Below are 24,469 nucleotides of genomic sequence, written 5' to 3'. Positions count from 1 at the left end.
TCCTCCCTCTCTTTTTCTTTTTTTGCAGAGTGGCTGCAATTGATAGCATTTTCTTTAAAAACTTTTTTTCTTTTTTTTTTTTTTTTGCTGTGATCTTTAGCAATGACTTCCTCAAATAGGAACTCATGTGAATAGACACTATGGCACCTACAGAACTGCAGGCTGTCTGGGGAAAATTTCTGTGCCATATTCCATGGGTACCCCCACTGCTTCCACTCATGTAGACAACTTTTGCAACTGACAGCTCTAGGTTTAATCAGAGGGAATGATTAAGGAAAGTTCTTGTTGAAGTCACCTTGTCGTCTCCACCTTGTCTGTTCAGTTCTCTTTTCTAGTTCCGCTGGAAAGGAAGAAAATGCCAAACATTGTGCTTCTGCTTTGATGCCATGGGCCCACACATTCTCTTCTGTCAAATGAACATTGCATATAATTTGGCTTTTAGTGCCAGTTGAGAAGAACACAAGCCCAAAGCTGCTTTCTTTTCCATTCATCATAACTCCCAAGCCTCTAGTCCTACAGCCTTCTGATATTTTGCAGGTTATTTTTCTGGCTGCACCTCTGTGATATGTGCCATTTTCATAATAAAACTGCCGCTTGCAAAATTGATGGAGGGGGAGCAAATCCATTTTTTATGATCCCCCCTCTATGTTTTTAGCTGCTTTTATTTTATCTGTAAGTTGCATTGAGTCCCTGCCAGGGAAATTAAGATAAAGTTAAACGGACCCCTGACCGTTAAGTCCAGTTGCGGACAGCTCTGGGGTTGCGGCTCTCATCTTGCTTGACTGGCCGAGGGAGCCAGTGTACAGCTTCTGGGTCATGTGGCCAGCATGACTAAGCCGCTTCTGGCGAACCAGAGCAGCGCACGGAAACGCCGTTTACCTTCCCGCTGGAGCAGTACCTATTTATCTACTTGCACTTTGACATGATTTTGAACTGCTAGGTTGGCAGGAGCAGGGACCGAGCAACGGGAGCTCACCCCATCACAGGGATTTGAACTGCCAACCTTCTGTTCAGCAAGCCCTAGGCTCTGTGGTTTAACCCACAGCGCCACCTGTGCCAGGGAAATTGGCAGGGTATAAATAAGTAAATAATAAATAAAATCATGCACTCCCACCAACCTGGCACAAAAGCTCCTGGACCTGTTTGTAATTTGGCATACAATATTCACTTAGGAGGGGTTAATATGCCTGCGAATTTCATGCATTTCCGTCAGATAGGAGAAAAATATGGCCATTTTTATTTTCCCAAAGTGACTGGGATAAGCATGAAGCTTTATTTTTCTGAATCTGGATTTAGACTCTGAGTCAAGTTGGAGAGCCTCCAAAGCATTTCAGACAAAAAAATCTTACTCTATTCCAAAGCACCAAAGTAAGACTGCAGTGCTATGGCAACTTACCTGGGAGTAAACCCCAATGAGACTTACTTCTTGGTAGGCATCTATGGGATTTCATTGTAAATGTTGTAGAAGATAAGCTAATAGCTTTATAAACCTGGTGACTTCACTATATGCTGTCTTGTCATCTTGGAGATGTCATTTTTGATTACAGTTTCCCCCAGTTCTTTTCTAGTCCTGTTCTATTCTATTCTACACATATGTGATTTAAAAACAATAACATCACCTTCAATCCACTGGGGGAAAGGCACACCAAATCAAAAATAGCTTGGTCTGTGACATATGCTTTCATTTAGCAACTCAGGTTATTGTTGGTTCCGAGTAGCAGATAATTCATTCTCCTCTTGCCTGTCTGCGGCCCTGAATTGTAAGGAGTCAAAGCGTATTGGAAACCAACCTTTCTTCAGTGTTGCCCATCATATGTCTATCTAGATCTATGGCTTCGTAATAAATAAAGGCAGGACTCTGTGGTATAAGAGAGGTTGCATTGCTGCCAAGAATTCTGTGCATTCTGTGGAGTTGTCCCTCCTCCGGCGTAGTCCTACTCATATCATGTTCTGACTCAGTTTCTCACAAATCAAAACAGATAAAACCTAATTCTCAGCATAATGACATGTTGCAAGCTTAACAGGTGCCATTTGGGGTAGGTAGGTAGAGTAATAACCCTTTTTGTTCTTACAATAGACAGTTTCACCTTAGTGGATCTAGCAAAACAACAGGGCTACATCATGTGTAGGCAAACTGAGGCCCAGGGGCCGGATCCAGCCCAATTGCCTTTTAAATCTGGCTGTGGACATCAGCATGTTTTTGCATGAGTAGAATGTGTCCTTTATTTAAAATGCATCTCTGGGTTATTTGTGGGGCCTGCCTGGTGTTCTTACATGAGTAGAATGTATGTTTTTATTTAGAATGCATCTCTGGGTTATTTGTGGGGCATAGGAATTGGTTCATTGTTTTCTTCAAAATATAGTCTGCCCCCCCCCAAAAGGTCTGAGGACTGGCTCCCTGCTGAAAAAGTTTGCTGACCCCTGCGCTACATCCTCCCTGACGTTGCATTTTAGATTTTGCCATTTGGAAGATTTCCTGTTTGAAAGAGACTTAGCAAACCTAAGTGGGAATAAACCAAGAAAAGGCTATTTTGTGCATTTTTTATACTTCCTGATGGCATGTTCACCATGCCATTTTATCAGTCTCAGAAAAGTATTACTGTCTCTGAATGTGCAGAGTGTCTGTTCCGGAAATATGTTCCATTTTTTCCATTGCATTATAGAGTACTGCTGCAGTAGTTTCCGTTGCCAGAATATGGTGGTGCAACAAGCCAGATTGCATGCAATAAGATTATTTACTCCCTGAAAGGGTAGCTTGTTTCAAGCACTTGATTATTTCTCTCAGTGGTATTCTTTTTAAAAATAAAAAAGTTCACACAATACTTGAGGTTAAGTCTTTAATGGGTTGATTTGTCTAAATGTCAGAGTAATCATACTGACATTTCCGGAAACATAAATCCCCCTTGAAATTGCCTTTTTGGGGCAAGCACACAAATAGGGCATAAAGAGACAGCCATTCTCTGTTTTCATACCAGGTATTCATACGCACAGTTATTCTCAACAAGGAAGTTCAGTTTTGTTACCACAGTGAATAGCCATTCATAAACCTAATCCCTCAAAAGGAATCAATTCCTTTCTTTAAAAATCATATAGATTAGGCACTATTGCGAGAATTAATTTAAGTATTCATTGTTGAAGAAGTACTTCGTTTTTTCTGCCGGTACTTATTGTCAATCCATTTCACCAGGTGATCCCAAGCTGTCATTTTAGTTTACTAGTGAGAATGCACACAGAATTACATGCACAGAGAATTACAGGCGATATCTCAGAGTGCTTTGAGAGATTTCATATAGTGCCGATTCAGGATTTTGTTTTTCTTTTTTTAAATGAAACCTGGAACCATCTTTCTTGCAGAAAGCTCAGATGGATTCCAAGTTGGAACCTAAACAAAAATGTAAGTTAATTAATAAGGCACTTACAAAACTGGTGTTGTGCTCTGAGTATCAAGTAGATTTTCTGGCAAGAAACTGGATGAGTATCGTTAAATAGAAAACACATTGCTCCTCACGCCAAGCCTTCAGATCTTGCTGCCTGTTTAAACAGACATTGTTCCAGAGATGGCATCTAGCCATTCTCCAAAACGATATGAAGCAAGCATTGGCGCTCAAGCCAAGCCATATCAAGAGATATGTGGAACAATGATCAGCAGGAATATAATCCAGGCTGCTGCTTCAGATTTTGGGATAGGCCCCAAAGATTTCAGTTCACGTGTGATAAGGGATAAGTTTCAAAGACTTGCAATTGGATGTGCTCAAGATTGAATTGCGTGTCAAGGAGCCCCAAGACACCCCTGAATAAAAACATGGTTCACACATCATTTTTGTTTTGGTTTTTGGCATAATTTTGGCCACAACTTTATTGAATTACAGTATGTGAGTGGTTGCTTAGCCATTGGTTAGTGACTATCTGTTCCCACTTGGAGGTAGGAACAGAACTGACAACCACACCTGTGTGGAAGTCAGTAAGGGTAAACAATTTTGGGGAGAAAATGGAGCTGGGTGTCAGACTCACACCTCTCCCCAAATGCTCCCTGGGGCTCTGGCATGGCCCTAGCCCGTTGTCAGGGATACGGACAAAAGCATGGCGAGACCCTGGATTCCTTTAACGGAATTCCCTTGCAGCAGCAGCATTGGAGGGGCAGGCACAGCCAACCCTTACCCCTCCACCAACCAAAAAATTAGACAATGCCTAACCGCAACCTTACAAGCTGTGACGACTTGCTACGCAGTAGGCAAACCCAAATGGCCCCAGCCAATCAGCCAAATTGGCTACCTACCAGGACCCTACCCCAAAGCAGACGACCCCATGACAGGCATAGCAAGGTCAGCACCAACAAACCCTAAGATCATGGCCACTGGTCCCATCACCTCCTGGCAAACAGAAGGGGAAGAAATGGAGGCAGTGTGAGATTTTACTTTCTTGGGCTCCATGATCACTGCAGATGGTGACAGCAGCCACGAAATTAAAAGACCCCTGCTTCTTGGGAGAAAAGCAATGGCAAACCTAGACAGCATCTTAAAAAGCAGAGACATCACCTTGCCAACAAAGGTCCGTATAGTTAAAGCTATGGTTTTCCCAGTAGTGATGGATGGAAGTGAGAGCTGGCCCATAAAGAAGGCTGATCGCCGAAGAATTGATGCTTTTGAATTATGGTGCTGGAGGAGACTCTTGAGAGTCCCATGGACTGCAAGAAGATCAAACCTCTCCATTCTTAAGGAAATCAGCCCTGAGTGCTCACTGGAAGGACAGATCCTGAAGCTGAGACTCCAATACTTTGGCCACGTCATGAGAAGAGAAGACTCCCTGGAAAAGACCCTGATGTTGGGAAAGATTGATGGCAAAAGGAGAAGGGGACGACAGAGGACGAGATGGTTGGATAGTATTCTCGAAGCTATCAGCATGAGTTTGACCAAACTGCGGGAGGCAGTGGAAGACAGGAGTGCCTGGCGTGCTCTGGTCCATGGGGTCATGTAGAGTCGGACATGACTAAACGACTAAACAACAAAAACAACAACAACGGGCGGGTAATCCGATGTGCGCTGTGAAAAGAGGAAGCTCAACGCTGCGCACAGGGACCTATATAGCACCCTCATCAATCCAACAAAATTGCAACCATCAATGTCCCCCAGCAACATTGGGAGTGCCCAGTCAAATTCGTGGCCATCCAAACTAACCCGCCCGGCAACAGGGGATGTCATGGTTGCTCCCACCGCAACACGTGCTCTCCATGAAGGAGAACCCAATTTGCAAAAGCAAAACCAAACTAAAGGGGAAAAAATTAAGAGCATTTGTTGTAGTTGCTTTTTAAAAATATATATATGCTCTATGAACCCTAGCTCTTGACACAAGTCAGTTATTTACCCTTTTTAAAAGTAATGTTACTGAGACCTTTGGCATGCATATTTCACCACAAAACTAGCTCCTCTTACACATCGGGCTTTGAAATAAAGTTTACATATGTATTCCTCCCCCAAACCCAGTGCTTATTAAAATCCATAATTTGTTTTTATTCTTAACAAAACATAATGATAATTCTTGAAATAGTCTGGCCATTTTCAACAATGCAAGAGCCAAGTTAAGTGGAACAGAAGCATAGAATAGTGGAATTGTAGAATTAGAAGGGATCTCCAAGGATCAATTAGTCCAACAACTTGCAATGCCAGAATCTCAGCTAAAGCATCTGTCACAGATGGCCCCCCAACCCAAGAAGGACACCCACAATCATATTTCCCGCTTTAAAAACAGAATAGGAGAACACTTCGATCCACAGTGCTAGGGCAGGAGGCACTTGGCATTGTTTCCCCGTCGCATTTTCATGATGAAAATTGCCATTCTTTCCCCAGGATTATTATTATTTATTTGTAGGGCAAATCGTACAGATACAGTGGTACCTTGGTTCTCGAACAGAATGCGTTCCGGGAGTCCATTCGACTCCCGGAACCATTCGAAAACCAAAGCGCGGCTTCCAATTGGCTGCAGGACCAATTGGAAGCCGTGCCAGACGTTTGGCTTTCGAAAATCATTAGAAAACTGGAACACTCACTTCCGGGTTTCAATCGTTTGGGAGCCGATTTGTTTGGAAGCCAAGGCATTCGGCTTCCAAGGTACAACTGTACCACCAACAAGGGTTGCCCCTCACATAGTGCATCAGTAGTAGCCTCCTCGGGAAATCACCAAATGTGACCTTCATGGTCTTAAAGACCTTTTGCCTTGGCCTCATCCAGCAAGGGTAAACAGCCTTCTGCATGTAGATGCACACTGGAAACATGTCTGCCTGTAACCAGACCCCAAAGAACTGACAGGCTGTGCCATTTGGGTGGTACCTCTGGTTGAGAACGGGATCCATTCCGGAGGCCCGTTTGCAACATGAAAAGAGCGCAACCCGCAGTGGTGCGTCTACGCACTCACGGGTTTCTATTCACCGCTTCTGCGCATGCGCATGATGTCATTTTGCGTTTCTGCGCATGCACAAGTGGCGAAACCTGGAAGTAACCCTTTCCGGTACCTCTGGGTCGCCGCGGGACGTAACCTGAAAGAACATAACATGAAGCGGACATAACATGAGGTATGACTGTACATTTAAAGTCCACAGTTGTTACCCATGACTCACAATGAGAGCATGATTGCAGTAAAGAGCTCTTAAAGAGGCAACTTCTTCATATTAATGCATTAAGCTGAAATTGCAAAAGAAAAAAAATATGGGGGTAATTTAACAGTTTTAACAGTCAAACTTTATATCAGCAGTGCAGAGTAATTCTGCATCATCCAGCATTCAGACGTTTCGAAATACGGTAACAATGAAATCCAGCATTTCTCTAAAAATCCTCTAAATAATTTTTATTTGAAGAAAATTCATGACAGAAAATAAAAGGAAAAAAATTAACATGGACTAAATGGAGTGCATTTTTTATGGAAGAAAAATTGACGTGTAGTAGATGTCAAAGATCACTGGTCACTTCTCCTTTCCTGACCCTTCTGTGTAGTTTCTTCTGCTCTTTCCTTCCTTTTGTCCTCTGCTTTAAATGCATTTTTAAAGTACTTTTCAAAGTATTAATTTTTTGGTCCATTATTTCAACGTTTGAGAGCAGGAGTGTGCTATGTGAAAGGAGTGTTGCCATGGTAATATCTCATTATTGCTGAAATGGAAAATAATTACTTTGCCAAAATCCCAGGTAACCTGTCAGTGCCTGAGTTGAGGGTGCCTGGGGGGGGGGGGGGAAGAGCCTTGACTCTTTGTTGGAAAAGTGGAATTTTAAAAACCGTCTTTCCTCCTTATAATTATACTTCCCCACCCACCCCGCTTTGGTTTCCTACACCATTTGGCTCCGAATGCCATTTGGCATCCTGGCAAATATCAGAACATATGATTCTAATTGGGAATAGGCCTTCCCTACCGAACTTTTTGCAGTCAACTGACTTCAGTTTCTCTTCTTCTTTTTCTTCTTCTTGATTTAAAGCATGCCGAAAACATCTGATTAAAAATCTGGGATGGCTTTCAAATTGCAATAGAAAATGGATGTTTATACTTTTTTCCATGTAGAACTCCATAATTGAATTACTACACTTTCCAGCCACTAGAATTTTTATATTTATGCATAAATGAAAGCAAGAAATACATGACTTGACCAGAAGCCGTGCGAGTTTTGTTTCCCCTGGGACAGAAGTTCTCAAACTCTGCTGCGGAACCATCACTTGAAAGCTGCTGTGCGGTTTAGCAGACCACTTACCGGTACTGATTTTCCCTTTGCATCATTCAAACCTGCGCCATATTACAGAGATGCTGAGCTGTAAGGGAGGGCCTTTTTAGCCTTTTTGATAAATTTGATCTTTGTCCTAATGAACTTGATCTTAATTGTGAGGGTGTGTAAGTGTGGAAACAAATCAAATCAAGAGCAGTACCAAATACATATACTTTCGACTCTTCCACAATCACAGTTTGATAACATCTGCCCAACAGTTCTCTTTTATTTTTTAATAAATATTTTTATTGGTTTTGACAAAAACAAATCCAAAATAATAATAAGAAAAAGCTTTTACCATATCCCTATACGAGATTCTCTGAATCTCGCAACTTCCCCCCGTCCCCTGCATGGGTCCTTAAAATAATTCTTCTGAAACTACATCTCATTACATTCTCCACATTTTCCATTTCTCTAATTTGTCCATATTTTTCGTTTCTTTACCAGTTATTTTTACAGTCCAGCTAACTTGTTGTTGTTGTTGTTTACAATGGTCTGCTAAGTAAATTAAAATTTCCCCCCATTCTTTTTTAAAGTCCTTATCTTCTTGATTCCTGAGTTTCCCAGTCAGTTTTGCCATTTCAGCATAGTCCAGCAATTTGATTTGCCAATCTTCCTTGGTCGGAACTGTTGGTTCTTTCCATCTTTGGGCTAGTAGCATCCTTGCAGCTGTTGTCGCATACATAAACAGTCTTTTCTGGGCTTTTGGGATATCGGAAACTGTAATTCCCAACAGTTCACAAAGCCCAATCAAACTGACTGACTGACTCTGAGAATCTTCCAGTGACTAGCTGAAAGACCCACACCTAGAGGTGTAAACTCTCTGGAAGTTTTGAAGCCATGGGTTGCGGGGCGAGGATCAAGTTTATATTGCAAACGGAAATTTGTGGCTAATGGAAAGATATGCAATACTTGCTTATTTTTAGCACCCTTCACTTTATTTTATCATTTATTTATTTATTTTTATTTGTCAAATTTCTATCCTAGGATCACAGGGTGGTTTAACAATATAAAAACACAAAAATATGACCAATAGCCACATTGTTACTTTAGGAACACAAAATGTATAAATTGGTTTGCCCACAAAATTATAATGTTTGGTATATCAATGGTACATTTTATTCAGTCAATATTTACAAATTCAAATGACCTTTTGAATGCTTTGTTAAAAATGGAGCAACGAGCAACTGAACTGCAAGGAACTAATGTGTCTTTGGTTTTGCCAACTTATGAGGATCGGGCAAAAAACAATAATAAAAAAGAACCTATCAATATTAATAATAATAATAATAATAATAATAATAATAATATGCATTTTGAAAATCATTATCTCTTCTTCAGCGTTAAGCAACCACAAAGCACCTATTTTCATTCAAAAGTGCTGGGAAAGACTACATGGAACTTGATCAGCCTCAGAGCATCACTATCAGTTTCTGTTTCTTCATATTTGTTACCATGGACTTCTAAAAATTGAAGGTTTAGCTGGATTGAAAAAAGCTTCTCTACCTTTTAGCATATCAGTTCATTTTTTGATTTGAGCATTTCCAAACATAGGCCAGTTTCTTTTATATGCTTCAGAAGATGGAAGAACCTAAAGCAGATAAGAAGCAGAAGGAATCAGAGGCTGTGTTGTGCAAAGAACTTGTCACCATGTTACAATATGTTTGGCAGAATCCCAGACTGCATTCCTGGTTAGGTTCTGTGCTCTGCAATGTTCAAAAGTTTAAAATATACTTTAGGCATATTTTTCAGCTCCTTCGTGTTACTATGACTTCCTTCCACTCCCAGTCTCTTAGGGCCTGTTCAAGAAGACAGAAACATATCCACCTACAATGGCCACAGGCAAAAAGGCACCGATTCCTACTCCCTTCTCTTGTGACGATGGTAGTGCCCCCTAAAAATGCATCTTCCTCTTGCATTTGAGGATTGTCATTTTCGGGACTTGCTTGTCCTTGGCGTACAGGAATTGGAACGATCTGATTCTACACACCGGTGTCCCGAAATGTCTTCCCAATTTATGTGAATCATTTTGGGACACCTTGTCTTATTCTCATCTTATTCATCTTTCTCAAATAAAATATTTCACTATGCACTTTTCTCAACTGTTTTGGGAGGAAATTAAGACTTTGGGTGGGGAGAAATGGGGGGGGGGAAAGCTTTCTCATCCAATTTTTTCTCCCCCTACCCCCAGGCCTTCACACTTGTACCCACAGCATCACACATTCAGAATGAGGTGCAGAGGTACATTCATTGATGCCATCTAGTCTCTTAGATGCCCAAAGAGGTCTGCCACCAGCGGGAATTGTGTTATTGTTGTTTAGTCGTGTCCGACTCTTCGTGACCCCATGGACCAGAGCACGCCAGGCACTCCTGTCTTCCACTGTCTCCCGCAGTTTGGTCAAACTCATGCTGGTAGCTTCGAGAACACTATCCAACCATCTCGTCCTCTGTCGTCCCCTTCTCCTTGTGCCCTCCATCTTTCCCAACATCAGGGTCTTTTCCAGGGAGTCTTCTCTTCTCATGTGGTGGCCAAAATATTGGAGTCTCAGCTTCAGGATCTGTCCTTCCAGTGACCACTCAGGGCTGATTTCCTTCACTACTGGGAAAACCAGAGCTTTAACTACACGGACCTTTGTTGGCAAGGTGATAGTCTTAATGGCTGTCAATACTCTAGTTGGATGTTCAACTTTATGGTAAAGTCCTTTTTATGTAAGCCCTCCTCAGTCATTACAATTTTAATAGTTTAAATATACGTGTACAGTTTTACTTCTATCATTGTTTAAATCAGGGGTAGTCAACCTTTTTATACCTACTGCCCACTAATGCATCTTTCTTGATGGTAAAATTTCCTTACCGCCCACCAGTTCTCGATGGAAGGAGGATTCAGCTTGTGCCGTAGAACCCGCTACCGCCCACCTAGAATCTTGAAACACCCACTAGTGGGCAGTAGGGACCAGGTTGATAACCCCTGGGTTAAATGTTTTAAAATTATTTTTATGCGAAATGATTTATAATGAATTGAAAAGGATGTTTAAGATAACCTTTGTTAAGAGACCAGAAGCCTTTTTGCTAGGCATTTCAGATCAAGATTTGCCAAAGCGTGTTCTCTACGTGGAGAGCATGTGTTGCGGTGGGGTCACCCCCTCTTGGTTACTGGGCGGGACCATTTGGATGACCATGACTGTGATTGGACCAATTTGGGTTGTTGGGGAGATTTTGATGTTACCATTTAGAGGATTAGCCCCAAGGTCATATATTCTTGGCACGCAGCTTTTTCGGTCTCTCTTTCTGCATCGGATCACCCGCCCACCCTCCCTAATTTAGGGCTGTTGTGTTTGACCTTGTGTAATGGTTATAAGGGGTTGCTTGTGCGTAAGTTACCATCGCTGCTGGCTAGCTTGCCTGGTTAACCTTGTCTCGGCTGACAGCCCTTCACTCCGTGGCCGATCAGTCGCTCGCAGAATCCGTCAGTGGGCGTTTCTTGAGCCTCTTCCAGCAAAGAAGCTGTTTGACGCCAAGTCTCCTCCTACTCTCCCTGCGCGGAAATCTTCTGCGCAGGGAAGGAGTGGGCAGAGGCGTGCCCGTGCTCTCCCCACTAGTTTCGGGCGAAGAGTCTTGGAGACCCCTCTCCGAATCCTCCATCTCCCTCCCTTCTCTACTGGTGTTGCGCTGATTTCCTTCTCCTCTGCTGGGCCCCTCTCCTGCATCGCTTGAGAGCCTTGCCTCCACCTCTCGCTCCGATGTCAGTTCCCTGACACCTTGCTATGCCTGTCATGGGGTCGTCTGCTTTTGGAGCAGGGGCCTGGTAGGAATTTTGTCCATTTGGCAGATTGGCTGGTGCCATTTGGTTTTTGCCTACTGCATAGCAAATCGTCACAACTTGTAAGGTTGCGGTTAGACATTGGTTAAAACTTGGTTGGTGGAGGGGTATGGATTGGCTGTGCCTGCCCCTCCAATGCTGCTGCTGCAAGGGAATTCCATTAAAGGAATCCAGGGGTTTGCCATACATTTGTCCGTATCCCAGGCAAGGGGCTAGGGCCATGCAAGCCCCTGGGAGCATGTGGGGAGGGGTGATGGTATGGTGCCTAGCCCCATTCTCTCCCCAATATGTTTTTCCCTTACTGGCTTTTGCTGGAACCTGGACGGGAACAGAGAGTCGTAACCAATGCTTAAGCAACCACTCACATTATGTCTTTTAATAAAGTTGTGGCCAAAATTATGCCAAAAACCATAAACAAAAATTCTGTGTGAATTGTGATTTATTTAGTGGGTGGCTTGGGGACCTCGACACACAAAAGATTAAAAAAAATTATTTATGTATGCCACAACAGCGGCTAGGAGTCTACTAGCCCAAAGATGGAAAACTGATGAAATACTAACAAAGGACCAATGGCAAGAAAAACTGATGGAATATTCTGAAATGGCAAAGCTAACTAAAAGACTTAAAGATTGGGAAAATAGAAACTTAAAAAAAGACTGGGAACCTTTTATGTTGTATTTACAGAAACAATGTAAGGAAATGGACTCACTAGCAGGGTTTGACTAAAAACATTTACAACCAGCAAAACAATTGTAGAAAATATAAAGATGAGGTTAAAAGGATAAGAATATAACAATGGTTAATGTAAAGATTACTATACTTAGGGACAGATAACAAGCAGGACAAGTTAATATGTTACAAACCAGAAAGGGAAGTTGGGGAAAATTGTTGGGAGTGGGGGGGGGGGGGCGGCTGGGAATTTATTTTGTGATTATACTATAAGATGTAATCTTGTTAAAGATGAAAAACCCGATAAAAATTATATTAAAAAATAAAATTGTTTTTATGTTTTCACTTTTATGTGTAAGCCACCTTGAGTCCCATCACGGAAAAAAGGGGTGTAAATAAATATAACAACAGCAATAACAACAACATCGTCTGAAGCATATTTGGTGGGGTGGGCGGTTAGTCCTGTCAGGAAATGTTGGATATCACCGGTGCTTTTTTCTGGGGGTGGGACGTGGGGGGACTCATACCCCTAAATATTTTGTGAATTGAAGTTTGGCCTCATTGAGGGGCAGTATTTCAATATGAGTAGGAAAAGGAGAGTACCCCTAAACATTTTTTTAGGAGGGGAAAGTGCTGGATATCACCCATATACTTTGTGGAGAGAGAGAGAGAGAGAGTTTTGGTATCTCAAAAGTTCGATTGACAATGCACTGTCCAGGTTTAGAAAATTTATGCTTCGGAGCTGATCTAGGGTTGCCATATTTTGAAAAGTAAAAACCAGGACACCACGAAATTGTTGAGTTTTTTGTTTGGTTTTGTTTTTTTAAAACAAAACTCTGCCTTTCCCCTCGGACGTCAATTGAGATCAGGACGTATCACAGCCCTAAGCTGATCAGGAATTATTTCACTGTGGCTGTCTTCTAAGATGGAAGTGAAATTCACAAAGGGAAATAATTGTCTGGAAATAATTTTTTTCTGAAGGGTGTGTGTGTGTCATTAATATTCTTTTCTCAAGGAGGCCAATTAGTAGGGAAAATCACTGAATTTGGGATTCTAATCTTGAGATTATCATTGTAATTTTCATTGTTTTTAAGGGGCGGTGGGGTGGTTAGGTCTTGGATGCAATAATTGCAGAAATATGTGGTTGGTAGTGGTAGCAATAAATAATAATTAATAATAATAATAATTTACTAGTAGTGACAAATAATAACTGTGTGGGGTTATTTTGTTTGTTTGATACTATGTTATATATTTTTGTGTTTTTATATTGTATAATCGCCCTGTGACCCTCGGATGAAGGGCACTATAGAAATTTAATAAATAAAAAGAAATAATAGTACTTACGATGCTGATAACACCATTTAAAGTGTTATTACATTGTTAGTGCAGTGCTTATTCTAGTGTGATTTTACATTGTTCAGTGGCAGATTATTTATAAATATAAAATAAATATTATATAAAATTAAATATACTATTTATTTTTAAAGTTTTTTTTTAAATAAAAAAAAATGACTTAGCAACCTTACCTTATGCACCACAGGAACAGATCGTGGGGACAAAGTGATATGGTAGAACTGATGGTGTGAGGTAATTTTTGTGGAAACAACTGTATTTTGTAAAAAAATACAGTTTTTACAATCCTGGGCAAAACACTATGTGACCAGGCTTAACCAAAAATTAAGCCAAACTTTGAAGTTGAGGGATGCCAAAAATTGGTTGAGTTTGTGTCTTAAATTGTGTTTTGATTTAATGCAGAATTGCTGTTTTACGGAAGGTGCTTATTTCTACACGTTTGCAAATGAGATTCTTCTTTTCAATACCCAGCCATACTGAATTACTTACAATAGTTTTTCATAATTTTTCTTCGCTGAGAATATATTTTAAAAAGAAAGTGCACTTGAAGGGGGAAAAGAAGGGAAATTACAACTGATTTCTTTCTGTTAAAAGAATGATTTCTTCCCTCATAGGACAGTGACAACCTCTGGTGGGATGCCTTTGCAACGGAGTTTTTTGAAGATGATGCAACCTTAACTCTTTCATTTTGTTTGGAAGATGGACCAAAGCGATACAGTAAGAGGCAAATGCATTATAATATTCACTTCTGCTTCGTTGTATTTATACAGTCTCAGAGCGCAGCTTAAGCATGCCACTGTCATGACACTCGTTTCAGTGTGTATCGAGTTGCAAATAATAGCTTGCCGTGGAGAAGAGCATTAGACTTCAGCTTTAGAGCATTAGACTTCAACTTTAGACTTCAACTTTTTTTGCTCAGCTACGACGCTAACTTGGGAAAGTCACTTGCTCTTAAACGGTGTCACAGGTTTGAGAATAAAATGAAACAACCCCTTGGATGATCGGTGGGATACAGATGAAACCTTTTGCTCAGAAAAATAGGCATTTTGAAATACATACTCATGCTCTGATCGTCGTCTGGGGCCTTGTGCTAAATCTTCTGGATTGCCTTGCTGACCACGGCCCATTGCTATACTTATAAAGACCTGGTAGTTGTTTTATTTAAATCTTTAGTTAGTTTTAAGATTTTGCTGTCTCAGTCCTTTGTTAGTTTTGTGCTGCTGAATTTTCTTAAATGGATACTGTCAATTTGCTAATTTGAATATCTATTGGATTTCATTTTGAGTCTCTTCAGAGAAATGGGTATGATAGAAAAATATAAAATAAGCCTTTCTTCTCTCTCTCTTTTTTTTTGGGAGGGTGTGGGGCACTGTGCTAGGGAGATGTTTGATTAAACGGTTACCTGGGAATGATTGAGCATAGAATACCATACCCTCCAACGTTCCTCAGATGAAAATAGGGACATTTCTCACTCTGCTGCAACTGACCCTCAGTCCCCCATTTTTTGCCCCCTCAGCACAGCGTTTCCTATCAGAAGAAGGGGGAGTCCACCACCAGCACACCAACGGGATATGGCACCCCCCCCTACACCGTCCTGAGAAAACTCATTAATCCCGGTTTTGTTTGGTTTTATTCTTTGGTAGATTTACAAAAAAGAAAAGCATTCACCAGCAGATAAATTTTAGAAAGGGGCAAAATTAGACGGTGATGCATACAGTTATACCTCAGGTTACAGCTGCTTCAGGTTGTGTTTTTTTGGGTTGCAGACCGGCGAAACCTGGAAGTACCGGAACGGGTTATTTCCGGGTTTCGTCGGTCGCGCATGAGCAGAAGCGCTAAATCGCACTTTGCGCATGCGCAGAAATGCCGGATTGCAACCCACGCGTGTGCAGACAGGGTTGTGAACATGCATCCCGCACGGATCACGTTCACGACCCCAGCGTCCGCTGTAAAGCATTTTTCAAAAAACGAAAGATGGACTCATTTTGTTCCGCACAGCTCCTCCTTTCTTTCCGCCCAGGGTACCCCTGCCCTCTGCCTCCACCTCAGAGCCGGCGTATCATGCGAGGGCCGATTGTGGTGGCGTCAGCCTCTCCTCCTCTTCACCTGCTCTCCAGCAGCCACTCGGATCTGCCCAAGAGAGGAGAACGGCTGTGGTGGCCATGGAGAGATCAAGGGATGCTGCCACTGCTCCTGCCGCTCAGGACAAGTGCCGGCTCATTTTCCTCCCCAAGTTCGGCAGCGGCACTGGAGGGGGAAATAGGGACATTCCGGGATCAAATCAGAAGCTGGGATGACTTTTATAATTCTGGGACGCTTGGAGGGTATGGAATTCTGGAAGTGGGTGGGGATTTTGAGTTAGAAGAATAGGCCTGAATAATAATAATAATAATAATAATAATAATAATAATAATAATAATTTATTTATACCCCACCCATCTGGCTGGGCTTCCCCAGCCACTCTGGGCGGCTTCCAACAAAATATTAAAATAGTGTAATACATCAAACATTAAAAGCTTCCCTAAACAGGGCTGCCTTCAGATGTCTTCTAAAAGTCTGGTAGTTGTTGTTCTCTTTGACATCTGGTGGGAGGGCGTTCCACAGGGCGGGTGCCACTACCAAGAAGGCCCTCTGCCTGGTTCCCTGTAACTTGGCTTCTTGCAGTGAGGGAACTGCCAGAAGGCCTTCAGTGCTGGACCTCAGTGTCCGGGTAGAACGATGGGGGTGGAGACGCTCATGACAACATGAGCTGATATTGGTTTGTAGAACCTAAAGCAGGCATCCCCAGACTCGGCCCTCCGGTTGTTTTGGGACTACAACTCCCATCATCCCTGACCACTGGTCCTGTTAGCTAGGGATGATGGGAGTTGTAGTCCCAAAACATCTGGAGGGCCGAGTTTGGGGATGCCTGACCTTACATAGGTGCCTCCTGTTCTCCTCTCATGTGATTCTGACCCTGAATCCATCTCTCCTGCCAGCCCCCTTCCCAGCCACCCACATATTGGGTGTGCCTGCTATAAGGGTGGAGGCTCCCTGTGCAAATTAAAAGCAACTAGGATTCTGAATTGTGTGGGCAGCTGGTGAATTCTGATTTGTGTGGGCACACAGCAGGCACCCCGCTTCGGGCATTTATCCCTAATATCCATAGCATGAGCACACAATTGTGGAGGAGGATCAGCAGACACAACACAGTTGTGGTTGTGTGAGGAGGAGAGAACAACTGAAGAGGACTCTGGGCCTGTTGGGCTCCGGGGGTCAAATCCTGTTAGGCTAACGCTTGACTGACTAATAAACTTTTGGACTTGTTAAAGCTTGCCGCAAGCTATGCAGAAAGAATTGGTTCATTGCTAGTTCTGACACAAATGGAAGAACCCAATATAATGTCAGCAAAGAAGCAAATATGTTATTGATGGTCCAAGAAGGTAGAACCCCTGAGTGAGGGGTGGCGAACCTGTGACCCCCTTGGATGTTGTTTGACTACAACTCCCATCATCCATGACCACTGACTGTGCTAGATGGAGATGATGGTGAGTTGAAGGGCATTTGAAGAGCACCTTGTTGGCTACCCCTGATCTAAATTCGGGTCAACAGATGCCCCCACCATCAACAGATGTTGCTGGAATAATTGACCTCAAAGCAGGGAATTATGGGATATAATAATAATGAATAAATGTAACTGACTGAAGTAGTTATGGAAGGGAAGGATACAATTAGTAGCTCTTGTAAGGAATAATTGGTTAACATTTTTGTTGCATTTGAATCACCAAACAAACAGAGCCATAATTATGGGCATATTAAATACGATTTGCTTAACTATACATTTGTATATAACACACACAAACATAAGTAATTTTTTTTAAAAAAAAGAACATGAACAAGAAGACGGAAGCCTCCATTGCCATTGTCGGTCCTCGTCTGAATTGAGCTTCCCCAGTTAAGGAGAAAACAAAAGCTGTACAAATCACAACAACAATTTGTTCTTAGATCACCAGCTCTCAAGGGGGTCCTGCAATTATTTCATCTTTCAGTCAAGGCTTCGGTTTACAGGCTTGCTCTGTTTTGAACTCTCCACATTTAGCAGACAGCACAGTCATTAGAAATTAGTTGTGGCGACAGGAATCTTTTTTACTCTTTGACAAATTCTTTCGTATGTAGCGGCCCTGTTTTGCAGAAGCACAGCCCTGTCCAATCTAACTGGACATTAATTGCTTTTTTACTGATATATCTTTGCCTCTTAGACTGATAATACAACTAGCAAATTTGATATCTGACAAGTTGACTCAACCTAATTGGGACAGATCAGCCACTACCAGTTTTGCTGGAGGCTGTAATTTGAAGGTCTGTACAGTTATCACTTGCTTTGAAACGCGAGAAATAGTAATTCTGTCAACAATAATCCTTTAAATGGTGTTCATAGTAGCTTTTCCTTTGGCTCCTCCGGAAAGAGGCAGCACTTGTCAAACAAACACCCAGAGATAACTGATAAAATGAATTAAATGTGTGTGGATGATGCACTGACAGCCAGTCACTACAAGAAATGTAAGAATCTTCCAAGATGTTGAACTCAAAACATGAAGGTGTTGCAGGTGGGAGAGAGGGAGAGAAAAGAAACGAGGATTGTTCCGACTGAATGTGTTGGAAAGTATTTGCTGCATGGCTTTGTAAGTTTTTAATCTGCCTTGTTTCATGATGATGTGAATCAGTTAAATACTTAAGTCATAGCAACAGAGCGACTCTGCCACTGCTGCCCAGACTTACTGCACAGAAGGGGCTGTTCTTCCACCCTGCTCAAGCAGCCTTTCTAGCACTTGGGGGGCCAGGCACCCCTCAACCTCTTAATGCACCTGCCCTAGATGCAGGCAGACACAAGCGACCACTTGTACTAGCTATCACAAATCTCTGATATGGGGAAAGGAATGGGAGCTTCACAGGATCCAGCGGTGGAGCAAGCTGATCAGGCGCCTGGGGCGGCGCAGGGGTGGGGTCAGCTGCCCGCGGGGCCAGCCAGGGCAGGAGGCTCTGTGGGGCCTCCGAGGAGTCTGCCTGCCTCCTCCCATTCAGCCACCCTACAGCTGATGGGGAGGCAGCGGGCAGACCATTTATGGCAGCGCAGAACCTGCAGGTGCCCAAGCCACCGTGTCACTCCCAGGTGTGCTGGTCCCGGGGAGTTACAGTGCGGCGTGGTCCAAGTCCAGTCCGAGGTCAAGGGTGTGGTATGGAGGCTGAAGCAAGGAGTCAGGTGAGGTCAGGAACTCTGGCAGAAGAGCAGGACAGGGTGCCGGCAGGAACAGGTTGCCAACAATGCTGCTCCCGCAACCTGGGACTAGGCTGACCGGCTTTTATCTGCCCTGAGGCACAGGGCAGCTCCTGTCCACAGGTGACTCACCTCTCCTGGCCTGGAGGCGAGCACTCCTCCTGCGAGAACTTAGTTCCCTCTGCCTCTCTGCCCTGAGCCTCTGCAGCTCAGGAGAGGCTGGAGGGTTACTGGACCCAGAGGCAACCTCACCTTCCCCTGACGGAGCTGAGAGTGGAGCACCTGCAGGCAATGGGTCCTCCATCACCTCAGGAGCCAGAGCAGACTCAGCTGGTGTCTGCTCCTGAGGATCCGGCACAGGTGAGGGCCCTTCAGGTTCAAGACCCAACCCCGGCTCAGCCGGTCCTGGAGGCAGGGACTCCTGTGCAGGCTGGGATTCCTCAGGTTCAGCCTCTGAATCTGATGCCCAGGCCATCACACCAGGAGAGACACGTGGCTCAGGTGTGCTGCAGGCCCTGTGGTGAGTGTCGCCTGGCATTTTGTCACCCCCCTCAGTGATGACACCCAGGGCGGACCGTCCCCACCACACCCCCTTCCTATGCCCCTGACTGGATCCTAAGCTGGACCTGCTCCTAATAATAATAATAATAATAATAATAATAATAATAATAATAATTTATATCCCGCCCTCCCCAGCCAAAGCCGAGCTCAGAGCGGCTAACAACAGTAAAATAACACAGCATTCTAAAATCAATTCATTATAAAATCAGTTCAAATCGAATTAATGGCCACCATTGGGCTAGAGTTCTATGAGGATTACAGAAGGAGAGAGGGGGTCAGACTGTTCCTTGGCCAAAGGCCTGGTGGAACAGCTCTGTCTTGCAGGCCCTGCGGAAAGATGTCAAGTCCCGCAGGGCCCTAGTCTCTTGTGACAGAGCGTTCCACCAGATCGGGGCCACAGCCGAAAAAGCCCTGACTCTGGTTGAGGCCAGCCTAACCTCTCTGTTACCCGGGACCTCCAAGATGTTTTTGTTTGAAGACCATGGGACATACCAGGAGAGGCGGTACTGTAGGTACGAGGGTCCTAGGCCGTATAGGGCTTTAAAGGTTAAAACCAGCACCTTAAACCTGATCCTGTACTCCACCGGGAGCCAGTACACCGAGTGAATGTGATCTCGCAGCGAGGACCCTGTAAGGAGTCTCGCCGCGGCATTCTGCACCCGCTGGAGTTTCTGGGTCAGTCTCAAGGGCAGCCCCACGTAGAGCGAGTTACAATAATCCGGTCTGGAGGTGACCGTCGCATGGATCACAGTGGCTAGGTCAGGGCGAGAGAGGTAAGGAGCCAACTGCTTAGCTTGGTGGAGGTGAAAAACAAGTTCTGGGGACTCAATCTGGGCTTATTTTCTGGGCTAGTCTGGGAACTGGAGTTGCAAAATGACAAGGTTTTCAGGGGGCCCTCCTGCCCTGGGGCATATGAATGGCAGGGTTGGAGACAGAATATTGGGGGGGGGGGTTCCCACCTCCCCATTAAGTCCTGATGCTGCCTTGACAGAATTAGGACTGCATCTTAACTTGTCAGTGGATAAAAACATTTTTATTTTTACAATTTAAATAAGTTTTTTTTTTTTTTTAAAAAAAATAGTACATGTTTAAAAAGGAACCATGGAGAAAAACATCATGCTGTTTATTACAGATAGGTAGCCGTGTTGGTCTGCCATAGTCAAAACAAAATAAAAAAATTCCTTCCAGTAGCACCTTAAAGACCAACTAAGTTAGTTCTTGGTATGAGCTTTCGTGTGCTCATACCACGTGTATCTGAAGAAGTGTGCATGCACACGAAAGCTCATACCAAGAACTAACTTAGTTGGTCTTTAAGGTGCTACTGGAAGGAATTTTTTTATTTTGTTTTGATCATGCTCTTTGGTTAAGCATTATAAATGCTACAAGAACTCATGTCGTGTATTGGATTTAGCATTGTGGAGTTTCTATGGGTACTAGAACCTAAGAGATTCCATTCTCTATGTCACCAGCGCCTAGATCTTGTATGTTATGTTATGTTATGGCCTTCAACTATCGGAGCTCCGCAAAATACATAGTTCTCAAATTGTGATTTATTTTTTTTAAAAAAAATGTAAAGCAAAGACATTTATTTTCCATCTCCTCCACAAACACAATTTTGCTCAGGAACCACTAGTCCAGTGCTCCAGTAATCTAATTATTAATTTATATATGACCTAAGACCAAAATAAGCTTATTTATTCAGTAAATTCCATATAGGACTTCTAAATAGGGGCATGTAGGATTGCAGCCTTAGTTGTCATATTGTGATCTCGGTTAGTAAAAAGGTAAAGGTAAAGGGACCTTTGACCATTAGGTCCAGTCGTGACCGACGGTGGGGTTGCGGTGCTCATCTCGCTTTATAAATACAGCAGACCATAGAAACATACCTTCTACACAAACACATACACCATTCATGGCCCCTGAAGGACCAGGTGTGCAGCCTAGGGGTCATTTTGGACTCACAGCTGTCCATGGATGTGCAGGTCAATTCTGTGCCCATGGCAGCTGTCTACCAGCTCCATCTGGTATACCGGCTGAGACCCTACCTGCCTGCAGACTGTCTCGCCAGAGTGATGTATGCTCTAGTTATCTCCCGCTTGGACTACTGCAATGCACTCTATGTAGAGATACCTTTGAAGGTGACTTGGAAACTACAACTAATCTAGAATGTGGCAAATAGACTGGTAACTAGAAGTGGACACCCGTGGCTCCTGGTACGTTTTCGAGCACAATTCAAAGTGTTGGTGCTGACCTTTAAAGCCCTAAACGGCCTTGGCCCAGTATACCTGAAGGAGCATCTCCACCCCCATCGTTCAGCCAGACACTGAGGTCCAGCTCCGAGGGCCTTCTGGCGGTTCCCTCCCTGCGAGAAGTGAGGTTAAAGGGAACCAGGCAGAGGGCCTTCTCGGTAGTGGTGCCCGCCCTGTGGAACACCCTCCCACCAGATGTCAAAGAATAAACAACTATCTGACTTTTGGCGCTGTGGGTTAAACCACAGAGCCTAGGACTTGCCGATCAGAAGATTGGCGGATCGAATCCCCGCGACGGGGTGAGCTCCCGTTGCTCGGTCCCTGCTCCTGCCAACCTAGCTGTTCGAAAGCACACCAGTGCAAGTAGATAAATAGGTACCACTCCAGCGGGAAGGTAAACGGCGTTTCCGTGTGCTGCTCTGGTTCTCCAGAAGCGGCTTAGTCATGCTGGCCACATGACCCGGAACCTGTACGCTGGCTCCCTCGGCCAATAAAGCGAGATGAGCGCCGCAACCCTAGAGTCGGCCACGACTGGACCTAATGGTCAGGGGTCCCTTTACCTTTACCTAAAGGCAACCCTATTTAGGGAAGTTTTTAATGTGTAATGTTTTACAATTTTTTATGTGCTATAAGCCGCCTAGAGTGGCTGGGGAAACCCAGCCAGATGGGCGGGGTATAAACATTATCATCATCATAATCATCATTACCCCCCCTCTCTCACACACACACACACACACACACACAGACACACAGCACCAACTTGAGCAAAACAAAACCTTCAGAAAAGCTCCTCCATAGGTGAAGGGAGTGCCTGTCATCTCCCCCCCCCCCATTAAAAAAAATTACAAGGACAACCCAACTGATGCCTGCCTTCAAGAAAATCTGAGACTGGGAGACTCAAATCTTGGGTACTGAATGTTGCACTTCGCTCTGCCATATATGTTCATTTAGATAGCTGACTAAAGGTGCAAGCCAATCCTTTTTTGAGCTGGCATCAAGAACTTGGGCTAACCACTGTGCCAGCTGCCGTCTGGCACAATGGGCTTCCTCTTTCCCCCTCCCACCCTTTCCATGCAGGGTTCGGATTGTGCCCAAACCCATCTCACCAATTCTTTTACCGACTTGCCTTCCCATGTGGACCTCTGTAAGTTGTCTCATTTGTATCCCATTGCAGACGACTACAAGGAATAAATTATCTTCCAATTTACCACCGTCTGGCGCTGTGGGTTAAACCACAGAGCCTAGGACTTGCTGATCAGAAGATCGGTAGTTCGAATCCCCGCAACTGGGTGTGCTCCCATTGCTCAGTCCCTGCTCCTGCCAACCTGGCTGTTCGTAAGCACGTCAAAGTGTAAGTTGATAAATAGGTACCGCCACAGTGGGAAGGTAAACGGCGTTTCCGTGCACTGCTCTGGTTTGCCAGAAGCGGCTTAGTCGTGCTGGCCACATGACCCAGAAGCTGTACGCCAGCTCCCTCGGCCAATAAAGTAAGATGAGTGCTGCAACCCCAGAGTCGGCCACGACTGGGGTCCCTTTTGTTATGTAGTGAAGTTTCACCCTGGGCCAGCAGGGGGATACTGTAGATAGTTTTTACTCAGGTCTGTAGATAGTTTTCACTCAGGTCCACGTCAGTTATTTTAGGCGGGAAACTCTGGGTTGTTGTTGCTACAATGTTGACAGCCGGCTGCATATCAAAGCAGGCCGGCTGAGCTGTTTGCTAGTCAGTTCTATTCCAGCTTACAAAATAAAGAGCTGCTTTGGAGAAATCGCTGTGTCGTCTGCTATGTCAACCCACAACTTAACACCTTTACCCTTTACCTTTTACATCGAATCCCTTGGAGTTAATTTTTACTGCAAGCCACTGGAAAAGTGACTATTTCAATGCCTCGATTTATCAAAAAAATTATTAGAAACAAAAGCCCCTCAACAATGGATACCCATATTAGCTTTTGGCAAAGCACTCCCTTCATAACTCCAGATTCTCCATGGTTAAATGGAAATAATAGCGATCCATTTTGGTGGATTGCTGGGATAAATGAGAAATTATCCCATTGCTTAGGCAATGTTTTCCTAAACAATAGATCTTAAATGTTAAATCATTGCCTAAATGCAATTTTCTTCATTTGTTGCACTCTGGTGGTTCAAAGAAATAATTACGTATGCAAAAAAAAAGGACCGACGATAAGGTACGGAGAAGAAATCTGCAGTTATCCCAATAATAAAACATCATTTTTCATGGAAGAAAAACATGTTAAGAGTTTCCTAATCATTGTACAAGAGTAAATGCTAGACTCTGATCCACTGTTGACCAAGTCCTTTGTTTCTCAGAGACAAAATATTTCCAGAACAGATAAAAGAAGCAAGCTTGATTGACAGTCCTTAGCAGAGTCTCATCAGCTGCTGTGCTGACAGTGTATTGGTGTTCATTTTGCTGATGTGGTGAGGGCTGACAGGTGATTGACAGCCCAAGACTGTGGAGACGGGAAAAGATGAAGCATGCTCAGTAAGAATAATCTGCAGTGTTTGTGCAGTACTGCAGAGAAGGAGAACTGGGAAGGTAGCAATTTCAGAGCCAGTTGGCAGAACACAACACATGCCCACAAGTGCTGAGAATGAGAGTTTGCAAAGAATTTTCCCCCACCTCCCCTCGCAGTTGTGTTTTGTGATTTATATTTTATTGCAGGAACTATAGGTTACGTAACACTCTCAGCGAAACACAAACAAGATTAATAAATTGCTAACAATGATCTCCATAACAATTGCTCAGACATTTCTGATGCTGCTTCAATACCACCACTTCAAACGTAGCATCATTTTTTGTGAT

At 43.7% G+C, this 24,469-nt stretch overlaps 1 protein-coding gene across 6 annotated transcripts in view; it reads left to right on the top strand.

The window, feature by feature from the left end:
- LDB2 (LIM domain binding 2) overlaps window positions 1–24,469 on the top strand; it is a 241,628-nt gene that overhangs the window by 92,717 nt on the left and 124,442 nt on the right. For 5 of the 6 annotated variants that reach the window (XM_081876410.1, XM_081876409.1, XM_081876413.1 and 2 more), the window contains exon 2: window positions 14,196–14,298. In XM_081876410.1, the coding sequence (XP_081732536.1) occupies window positions 14,196–14,298 (103 nt within the window). Of the gene's footprint in view, window positions 1–14,195; window positions 14,306–24,469 lie in introns of all 6 variants that reach the window. The other variant, XM_081876414.1, reaches the window with a different exon arrangement.

Source organism: Podarcis erhardii (genome assembly GCF_964252035.2).
Source record: "Podarcis erhardii genome assembly, chromosome: 9".
NCBI classification, from domain to species: domain Eukaryota; kingdom Metazoa; phylum Chordata; class Lepidosauria; order Squamata; family Lacertidae; genus Podarcis; species Podarcis erhardii.
This window is presented reverse-complemented; position numbering and strand designations above follow the sequence as displayed.